The following is an 11,515-nucleotide window of genomic DNA, read 5'->3' on the forward strand; positions in this document are numbered from 1 at the left end:
CCCAAAACAGCCTATGAAAGGTACCAGGGGCATCTCATGGGGCCCCCTACTGACCCTGGACCCTCGGGCAATGCCGGAATGGTCATCTGCCCCTGGTTAAGACCCTCTGTGCCCAAGAATAGATCCCGCGCACTAAGCATCATTCCAAATTCACAACGTTTTGCTACCAGATGGACCAAGCATCACTTACCCTTCATTACCAATGAAAAAGAGCAGCATAACGATCATATATTCTACATTGGTTGCATATATGACACAAAATTGTTTTAAATGGATTCAAAAGTATCCTCCAAACATGAAAGGTATCTTGTATTACAGCATTCCATTTATTAAACAAAATATTCTTCTTTATTTAAAAATTAAAACCACTAGAAAATAACAAGAAAACACATTGCAGTTACTTCCATAACAGTGGAGAGCGTCCCAATAAATGGTTGTTGTATGGCCATGCGGTCGTAAAAGTTACAATCCAGGCAGATGGCATATAAAGTGATTGTTTGCACTTGCTCAGCTGAAGGTCTCAGCCTCCTCCATAAGGCAGTACAAGAGCTGAGCTTCAGTAACCCTTAACATCCCCATTTCACCTTGTATCTATTCTGAGCAGGCAGAATGGCCAAAGGTGTTTCTATACATTTCTGTACTCTTCTTTTCCTTTACTTAACCAGCCAGGCGATGCCTATTGAATGTAAGTGTCACAGCACAGTAAACTGATGTAATCATACACTGGTAGATGGTGAACACAGTAACCTTGATTACTGCCGCTGTACATTTTTTTGCTTTATAGATCATCTCTTAGGTTCATCAATTTAAAAAAAAAATTGTGGCACTTATGATGAAATGACATTAGTAAGTTGAAAACAAAAGAAAACACAGTAATCTTAGCTCAGTAACAAATGTGCATTTTCACATTATATTCTGTGATCAAAGACTCAATTCACAAAGCTTTAACACAAGGTGGCTTCTTATTTGAGCCATGGGACTGTCATTTTCAAATCACAGTGGCGTTGACTGAAAATAAGTCTCTTTTTAAAACAAAAATCAGTACCCTTTTCTTGGCGTGTTAGCTTTGCAAATTGAGGTGTCATGATAATTAAGAAAATACTTCGGAAAAGGGTTAGTCCAATCATCACCGATGCTTTAGTATTATGCCATTGCTGATGGCTTGTAGGACCAACTGGTATCTGAATCACTTGGGAACTAAAATAGTAAATATTCCCCTCTACACCCTCTACACTCCTCAGTCCTTAAAGGGGGTTTTCTAGCCCTGAAACAGCCCCTCCCATTTGACTTAAGTGATGTCACGGCTGAACACCAACACTCAGTGCACCTGAACCTAGCCAAGCAGGGGAAGGACATCCCGGAAACCACCCAGGGCTACTGAAGTGCTTACGTTCCAGTCCACTTCATTCCAGCAGCTTCCTTATTATTTATTTATTTATTACAGGTATTTAAATAGCGCCGTCAATTTAAGCAGCACTTTACATATATATATTGTACATTACTGCATTACTCAGCCTCCTCCCTGCTGATCTCTGCAATTATGGCAGCTCCATAGAGCAGGGTTTCTCAACCAGGGTCCCATGGAGCCCTAGGGTTCCTCCAAAGGTTGCTAGGGGTTTCTTGAGCAATGAGCAATTTCAGCCTCTCAGATAAGTTCCCACTGACATCATTGATCTTTTTATCTATCTGTAAAGGGGTAATTCTTCCCAATGACCACAAGTGTAAAGACTCAATTCACAAAGCTTTAACACAAGGTGGCTTCTTATTTGAGCCATGGGACTGTCATTTTCAAATCACAGTGGAGTTGACTGAAAGTAAGTCTCTTTTTTTTTTGTGAATCAATACCCTTTTCTTGGTGTGTTAGCTTTGCAAATTGAGCATCATGTGTCATAATAATTAATAAAATATTTAGGAAAAGGGTTAGTCCAATCATCACCGATGCTTTAGTATTATGCCATTGCTGATGGCTTGTAGGACCATCTGGTATCTGAATCGCTTGGGAACTAAAATAGTAAATATTCCCCTCTACACCCTCTACACTCCTCAGTCCTTAAAAGGGGTTTCTCTATAGGCTTGACAAGGAGGTGTGCCCTAGCCCCAAAACGTGTGTCCACACCCCTCCCATTTGACGTAGTGATGTCACAGCCGAACACCAACACTCAGCGCACCCTAACCTAGACAAGCAGGGGAAGGACATCCCGGAAACCGGCCAGTGCTACTGAAGAGCTTACGTTCCAGTCCACTTCATACCAGCAGCTTCCTTATTATTTATTTATTTATTACAGGTATTTAAATAGCGCCGTCAATTTAAGCAGCAATTTACATATATATATTGTACATTACTGCATTACTCAGCCACCTCCCTGCTGATCTCTGCAATTATGGCAGCTCCATAGAGCAGGGTTTCTCAACCCGGGTCCCATGGAGCCCTAGGGTTCCTCCAAAGTTTGCTAGGTGTTCCTTGAGCAATGAGCAATTTCAGCCTCTCAGATAAGTTCCCACTGACACCATTGATCTTTTTATCTATCTGTAAAGGGGTAATTCTTCCCAATGACCACAAGTGTAAAGACTCAATTCACAAAGCTTTAACACAAGGTGGCTTCTTATTTGAGCCATGGGACTGTCATTTTCAAATCACAGTGGAGTTGACTGAAAATAAGTCTCTTTTTTTTTTTGTGAATCAGTACCCTTTTCTTGGTGTTAGCTTTGCAAATTGAGCATCATGTGTCATAATAATTAATAAAATACTTAGGAAAAGGGTTAGTCCAATCATCACCAATGCTTTAGTATTATGCCATTGCTGATGGCTTGTAGGACCATCTGGTATCTGAATCGCTTGGGAACTAAAATAGTAAATATTCCCCTCTACACCCTCTACACTCCTCGGTCCTTTAAAGGGAGGTTTTCTATGGGCTTGACAAGGAGGTGTGCCCTAGCCCCAAAACGTGTGTCCACACCCCCTCCCATATGACATAGTTAGGTCACAGCCGAACACCAACACTCAGCGCACCCTAACCTAGACAAGCAGGGGAAGGACATCTCGGAAACCATCCAGTGCTACTGAAGAGCTTACACTCCAGTCCACTTCATGCCAGCATCTTCCTTATTATTTATTACAGGTACTAATATAGCGCCGCCAATTTAAGCATCGCTTTACATATATATATATTGTACATTACTGCATTACTCAGCCACCTCCCTGCTGATCTCTGCAATTATGGCAGCTCCATAGAGCAGGGTTTCTCAACCAGGGTCCCATGGAGCCCTAGGGTTCCTCCAGAGGTTTCTAGGGGTTCCTTGAGCAATGAGCAATTTCTGCCTCTCAGATAAGCTCCCACTGACACCATTGATCTTTTTGTTTCTCTGTAAAGGGGTAATTCCTCCCAATGACCACAAGTGTAAGGAGCATTCTTCCCACTGACCACCACACCAATGTATTATAGGTTGTAGATATAGTCATTTCCTGCAGGGGTTCCCTGAGACCAGAAAGTTATTTCAAGGGTTCCTCTGTGATAAAAGAAAAAGATTGAGAAAGGCTGCCATAGAAGGTTCTAATCTAGATTTGTTGACATGCTGATTAACCCCTTCATTCAGTGAGTGCAACATGCTGTTTTTTAACCATTTGCTTTTACTAAACAGTCTACACTTAGATGCTGGCGCCCTCCTGTGTTTACTCTTAAAAGGGACATGTCAGAGCAAAGGTATAAGATTTGACATTTGTTATTAAAGGTTCAATATCTGCACCTGTGTTAATTTTACTTGCTTAACCAGATAATTGAGTTCATTTACATTAAAAAAAGAAATAGAAAAAAAAAACAGATTCTGTTTACTTAGCAAAGTGATGTTTTTTTGCAGTCATTCAGGCTTGGTTGACACCTACTAATGTGATTAAGCATGGGCACATTTCCACACGTTTTTCACGTGTTCCCACTTGTCACATGTAGGGCAGCCCATTCATTTCAATGTGGCAGCATGTTGGGAAAGCAAACAATTCTGTGCATATTTCCAACATGTATAAATGTGAAGTTAGCCTCACTCATGTGCCAGACACAGATTATTCCCAGCACATGACTGGGTATTGAGAATGGAAACAGTTTCCATCACTTTTCTACCCCTTTAGTAAATCAATACCAAGAAGTTGCTGATCTAGAACAATTATTCATGTCCAAGAAGACCTTTTGGTAATTTTACAAGCCTGCATGAATAAATACCTGACATTTCATTTTACAGTATAATTTTTAGAAAAATAAATTATACCTTTTATAATTAAAAAGCAGATATTATGCTCCAGGAAAGTGGCTTTGCTACGGATGCTGTCATCCCTCTGCTACAGGCATGAGGAAGCATTTATGGTCAGATGTACACATTATTTAACCTGCATGCACTTAACATGAAAAAATATATCTCATAATCTGTCTAACATGCCTGGCTCTGACTTTCTCTAGGTTACTGGCTGACTGAGTAGTTAAAGTTCTACTAAGCCCAGGACCCTGCATTCACTATATCTGGTCTCCCACGGTACGCAGAACATGGAAATGCAAATGCAATTATTTTAGTAAATACAAATTGCTAAATACCTTTCCCATCAGCAGTATGTTGCAGTCTTGTGACTTATATCAGTGTCCATCTGAGCACTAGTTAAAGCTTGTAGAAGGAGTTTTCATACTGCTCTGACTGTCCTATGAGGCTGCATGACCCCTGACTCTCTGTCTGGACAGTGCTGATCACAAGCACCCTTCCAAAGATAAAAAAAACCTCTCTAGCCATACACACTAAACTGAGCATGTGCAGAGTAAGCTCTGTACCATTAGCAGATGGATTGGGGACAGTAGAAGAAGGGGAGGATCAGAAAAGACAGGATCAAACAGCCTTTTTACACAATGTGGAGGATTGACCCCTTAGATTCCACAGTGAGTATAACATGAACGCGTTACTGCATTTACAAACTAATTTTACTGTTGTGGGTTTAGTAACACTTTAAAGCAGTGCTGCAACCATAAAAAAGGTTGGCAATGGTAGTTGCCATGTTTGTATCCTGGCTCCATTTACGAAGCTATGCATGGCACCCTCATACTGTGTCCTCCAAAATGTAGCATGAATGAAGATTATGTGGCCTCTTCAAAGCTGTTGTGGCTGGTGGGTTAGTTTGGGTGAGCGATCACCACAGAAGTACCTAGAAAATTTTAAAATCTGGAAGGTAACTAAGTCTACCTACATGGGCAAGAAACTAAAATATCAGTATTGAGTAGACTTACCCTTTAAGTATGATAACTTTTTTGCTGAAAGTTTACCCAAAAACCATATAAAAGCTTTTTGTATTAATTATATGTCCATAATATGTTTTTATAAACATTGTATATCTACATTTCATATAAATTTATATAACAATTCTCTTAAATAATATTAAATATATAAATCATAGGTTCTATAATAAATTCTCAGAGATCTTATGACGGTTCTTCAAAAAGATTTCACACTCTTTTTTTTTACTCTATTAAATATATAAAAATGTGGAAACTTTTTGATGACCCCTCGTACATACAGTGTACATTATCAGCCACAGTACAAGGACAGAACGTTGAGCAGCAGCCCTCACGGATCAACCTCCTTGGGAGTTTGTCAGAGCTGATGCTCATAGTCAGTATCGTTGTTCAGTTGAACTGTTGGGCAGAAGATCATACCTGCCATTGTAGATGACAGCTCCAGGAGGGTAACAGATGACATCAGGCTCTACAGGATTGAGAGGGACCATGCCATGTCCCTGCTCATCTTGCTCTGGTTTGGTGGTGGCTGTGAATGGTCGCATGTTAGTCAGAGAAGGGGAGGTCATCCTCCAAAAGAGGTTCTTCAATGCTTTGCGGAACTCTCTACGCATTAAGCAATACAGAATGGGATTTAGGCAACTGTTGGAGTGAGCCAAGCAAACAGTGATGGGGAAAATATAAGCCTGAGTGGTAAAGTACTCATAGCTAAATTGCACGACATTCAGTTTGATAAGGATCCCCCAGGTTGTCAAGGCTTGGTTTGGAAGCCAACATAAGAAGAAGGACAGTACAACAATAGTCACAGATTTAGTGACTTTGGACCTCCTCTTGGTGCTTGAGCTGCTCACGTTTCTATCAGTGATGAAACGAACCAAGAGAAGGTAACAAATGGTGATGATGAATAAGGGGATGACAAACCCCAGCAGAACCTTCTGAGCATGATAGAGTCCCAGCCAGAACTGAGCATTACCATTGTTCACTGGAAACTTGACCAAACAGAGGACCTCACTGGAGACAGTGGCCGTGGTAGAGAAAATAGCGTGCGGCAAAGATGCTACAATGGCAGAAACCCAGATAAGGACACTTACCCACTTGGCAGAGCAGCTTATAGGTCTTCGTTTAGACTTAAGGGCAGAAGCTACCGAGTAGTACCTGGCCACACTCATGGCTGTGAGAAAGAAGACACTAGCATACATGTTCATGGCAGTAACATAGGACACTATTTTACACATGGCTTTGCCAAAGAGCCAGCTAAAATCCAAAGCATTCTCTACAGCCCAGAAAGGCAGTGTCAGCACAAACTGGAAATCTGTCACTGCCAGGCTGGTCACAAACAGGTTGATGGAGGACTTTTTCCAGCCTTGTTTGGTCTTCATGAGGTACAGTACCAGCACATTTCCCACCAGTCCCAGGGCACAAACCACAGAGTACACTATGGAGATCATAATCCTCACGATGGCAGAGCTGTCTCCTACTTTGTCTGATTTCTCAAAGTTGAAACCTCTCAGGAGGTCCTGTAGGGTCTCATTGGTCCTGTTAAGCTGTTTCTCTTCAAAGAAGAGTGGAAACATCCCCAGAAGATCACTCTGCTCTGCTTCCTGCATGATGGTTGCTATAGAACACGAGGTGAGGTTACATCTGACCCCCATGCCATGATAGTAAACTCGGTCTCCTCAGAGGCATCCAGCAACTGTCAAAAAGCCAGAGCAGATATCATCAGTCTATAGAGGAGATGCAGAAAACAAAACAATTGCAAATTATTTAATTTAAAGCAGTCTTACTTATTACAGGCACTTATTTAGCACCTTTACATATACAGTATATTGTACATTCACACCAGTCCATGCCCTCGAAGCACTTACTGTACAATCTAAGGTCCCATACTCAGATTCACTGACTCATGTCTTTGGAGTGTGGGATGATACCAGAGGAAATCCACACAGACACAGGCAGAACGTGTAAACTCCATGCAGGTAATGCCATGGTTGAAATTCTAACCAATGACCCTACTGCTGCTAGACAAAAGTGCTAATTACATAGCCACTGTGCTATACCAAAAAAACAAAAATGTACTATATTGCAGCCTACCAATCCCTAAATGTGGTGGTTGCATTAGTTTTTTTTTTTTTATAAGATTTTTTCTTCAATTTTACCTGTGATCTGGTCAGTAACATAATTCCTGTCTCAGGGTGGCTCCAAACTGGATGGAGGAGCTTTGGAGACACCCTCAGACAACAGCATTGAAAATCTTCAAAGAGGGTATTGTTAGATGGACTACAAGATTTAGTTTGACTTGACAAACACATTGAAGCCAAACTCCAGCTAACACTCCTCTTTTCCTATTGGGATACAGGTTTTACTTAAATGAATAAAAGCTGACAATTGTAAGCACTCCTACCAATGATAGATGGTGTCTTTCAACCCCTTAACTGCCACTTTTGCTGGACAGCTTGGTCAGTTAAATAAATTAAATACCGGATTTACTGGCCAGATTACCAGGTGAAAATAAAGAAAAAAAGCCCCACATCTAAGAATTGGTAAGCAGCATTGTATACATGTTTGTTTTTGAGTTCAATACCTCTTTTTAATTTAAAGACGATAGAAAGATAGATAGATAGATAGATAGATAGATAGATAGATAGATAGATAGATAGATAGATAGGCAATGATAGACCCAGATAGAGATAGATAAATGAATAGATAGATAGATAGACAGATAGATAGATAGATAGATAGATAGATAGATAGATAGATAGATAGATAGATAGATAGGCAGGCAATGATAGATAGACCCAGTTAGAGATAGATAAATGGATAGATAGATAGATAGATAGATAGATAGATAGATAGACAAATGGATAGACAAATGGATAGTCAATGATAGACCCAGATAGAGATAGATATATAAATAGATAGATAGACAAATGGAAAGTCCATGATAGATCCAGATAGAGGTAGATAGATAGATAGATAGATAGATAGATAGATAGATAGATAGATAGATAGATAGAAAGGCAATGATAGACCCAGATAGAGATAGATAGATAAATGAATAGATAGATAGATAGATAGATAGATAGATAGATAGATAGATAGATAGATAGACAAGTGGAAAGGCAATGATAGACCCAGATAGAGATAGATAGATAGATAGATAGATAGATAGATAGATAGATAGATAGATAGAAAGGCAATGATAGATAGACCCAGATAGAGATAGAAAAATGGATAGATAGATAGATAGATAGATAGATAGATAGATAGATAGATAGATAGGCAATGATAGATAAATAGATAGATAGATAGATAGATAGATAGATAGATAGATAGATAGAAAGGCAATGATAGACCCAGATAGAGATAGATAGATAAATGAATAGATAGATAGATAGATAGATAGATAGATAGATAGATAGATAGATAGACAAGTGGAAAGGCAATGATAGACCCAGATAGAGATAGATAGATAGATAGATAGATAGATAGAAAGGCAATGATAGATAGACCCAGATAGAGATAGAAAAATGGATAGATAGATAGATAGATAGATAGATAGATAGGCAATGATAGATAAATAGATAGATAGATAGATAGATAGATAGATAGATAGATAGATAGATAGAAAGGCAATGATAGATAGACCCAGATAGAGATAGAAAAATGGATAGATAGATAGATAGATAGATAGATAGATAGATAGATAGGCAATGATAGATAAATAGATAGATAGATAGATAGATAGATAGATAGATAGATAGATAGATAGATAGATACAGTCCAAACTGTCAATAACCTCAGAATAATGTCAGACTGAAGTTGTTATATTCATATTAATTTAATATCAAATCTCTTTCTCTTGAGTTAATCCAGCAGGATATGATGAGTGCTGTAAAAGTCCTAAATCAAGCAAAATACTTACTTTATAGATCAGTCTGCTTCCCCATAATTTTTGCCTCCACACTGATATTAATCAGAGTCACCTGCCTTTGGATCTCCTGGTTCTGCAGACTTCAGACAGTCCAATGTGCTCAGTACTTCAACTTCAACCTGTCCTTAATTACTAAATACACCCAGACTTAGATAGATAGGTTGAACCCTTCATGTTGATATATCTGGCTTCTGAAACTTTGATGCAGTCCAAGACGACCAAAGCTGCTCGAATCACCTAAACATCAAAGTAATGGCTTTTAGAGACAGTCAGTGCTCCTATAAGTAAAATCCAAAGGAGGGTGCTTAGGACTGGCACTAGGTAGCTTCACATCCCCTGCTGCTGCAGGCTGAAGACAGTCCAATCTGAAAGAGGACTACTCATTCTGCCTTCAATCACTGCATGGATATTAGAGTTGCATTGAATCAGAATTGTCTACTTTCAAATCCTCAGCTTCTGTAAGCTTCAGACAGTCCATTGTACTGCAACCATCTTCCAAAACTCAAAGTGTCTGAAGACCAGTGCTGGTAAGTAATGGCAGGATCAAGATTATACCTACAACGCAGTTAGTTTGAAATGTCCTTCAAAGAACCCAAGGCATAAGAAGCTTGAAGGTTCTGAGAAGTCAGTCTGTTCTGTGCTCCCATGATAGTAGATCTGATGCTGGGAAGTCAGTCTGTTCTGTGCTCCCATGTTAGTAGATCTGATGCTGGGAAGTCAGTCTGTTCTGTGCTCCCATGTTAGTAGTTCTGATGCTGGGAAGTCAGTCTGCTCTGTGATCCCATGTTAGTAGATCTGATGCTGGGAAGTCAGTCTGTTCTGTGCTCCCATGTTAGTAGATCTGATGCTGGGAAGTCAGTCTGCTCTGTGCTCCCATGTTAGTAGATCTGATGCTGGGAAGTCAGTCTGTTCTGTGCTCCCATGTTAGTAGATTTGGAAGATTCCTGGTCCTCTGAGCTTCAAATACTCTACAGGATCAGCCTTCAGCAAGCTGGTGTGTGCCCTTGTAGAGCTCAGCAGTGCAGGCAGAGTGCAGCATGGGTCTGTACACTTCTGTGCATACAGGTCCTGAGTTGTGCATGCCTCCAACTTATATTTCACACTGAGCCCTCGTCATTTATCCCTTCTATTGAACTGGGGCATGCGCAGAGCACACAGGGAGCTATCCTTGCTGCTGACTGTAGCTATCAATGAATCCCAATGACAGCAGCTGCTGTCCAAGGTGCTGAAATACAAAAAGCTGTAGAGGATGCACCTTGTCCTTGCTGCTTCCAACATTTATCTGAGCAAGAAAATCATGCAAACAGAATAAATGAATCAACTTCTTTCCTCTAAACCCACACTATAATTAAAAGTAGCAAAATCTGAATCTGCCATCATAAGAAATATTCTAACTGCTTGGCAGCCATGTCCTGACAACTTATGTCACACACAGAGATCCATTGGAAGACAGGTGTGAAAGCTCTGTTTGGTGAGTAACCCATTTATGTGTTGAGAACAGTCAAAATATTTTTTAAAGCATTTGCAAATGAGTCACAGGGTTATTTTTAGTGTTGGGGAAAACAGACTTTAAATGCCAATGTCATGCTTAAAATAACCAGTAGGGGGCAGTAGGGTCTCAAGTTCCCTATATCATAACCTTTTTTAAAATAGGAAACAATCTAGGAATTTTCAGAATAAAAACACCAGCTGTACCTGCATTTGTGTTTGATCAGCGAAAGTTTTTTTGTTCTATTTGCTTTTTAATTATTTTAGAGCTTCACATCCAGAGTGGCCAATTATATCCCTTTCCAAGTAAACAAAGCATGCAAAAGCTGAAAAAGAGAATGGCATACCATCAGAGTGGAATGGTTGGAAGGCAATCCTCAAAGCTTTAAGAATATCTGGCTAAGAGCAGAGTGAGTATTTTACAAAATTTTAATTTTGAAACAATGTTTTTTTCTTATAAAATAGAGGATGCTTGTTACATTAAAAAGAGTCTTTTGTGTTCAGAATCTTTCTTATAGTTCACTAAGAAATGTAAAATTGTATTAAACCCAAAACCAAAAATGTATTATATACACTTAAGCTCAGGAATATTTTACCCCCTATATGACCAGAGCATTTTTTGCTATTCGGCAATGCGCTACTTTAACTGGTGATTGCTCTGTCATGCAAATGCTGTACCCAAATGAAATGTATATCATTTTTTTTCACACAAATAGAGCTTTCTTTTGGTGGTATTTGATCACCACTGAGTTTCCTATTACATAAACAAAAATTTTGGAAATAAAAACACAATATGTTCTACTTTCTGCTGTAAAACATATCCAGAAAAAATAAA

At 39.5% G+C, this 11,515-nt stretch overlaps 1 protein-coding gene across 1 annotated transcript; it reads right to left on the minus strand.

The window, feature by feature from the left end:
* Positions 1-303: 303 nt before the first annotated feature.
* On the minus strand, positions 304-10,342 carry RXFP3 (relaxin family peptide receptor 3). The gene is made up of 2 exons (XM_089689452.1): positions 9,184-10,342; positions 304-6,954 (listed from the first exon to the last, which is right to left on the minus strand). Exon 2 carries the CDS (start codon positions 6,911-6,913, stop codon positions 5,639-5,641), a length of 1,275 nt encoding a protein of 424 aa, XP_089545578.1. The 5' UTR covers positions 6,914-6,954; positions 9,184-10,342; the 3' UTR covers positions 304-5,638.
* Positions 10,343-11,515: the final 1,173 nt, after the last annotated feature.

The sequence above is a fragment of the Staurois parvus genome, unplaced genomic scaffold, assembly GCF_062004578.1.
Source record: "Staurois parvus isolate SC_StPar_1 unplaced genomic scaffold, SC_StPar_1.0 ptg000475l, whole genome shotgun sequence".
Lineage (NCBI taxonomy): Eukaryota > Metazoa > Chordata > Amphibia > Anura > Ranidae > Staurois > Staurois parvus.

Bases quoted from the DNA above. Each gene is read 5' to 3' on its own strand.
- RXFP3 (XM_089689452.1), bottom strand. From the start codon at position 6,913: ATGGGGGTCAGATGTAACCTCACCTCGTGTTCTATAGCAACCATCATG.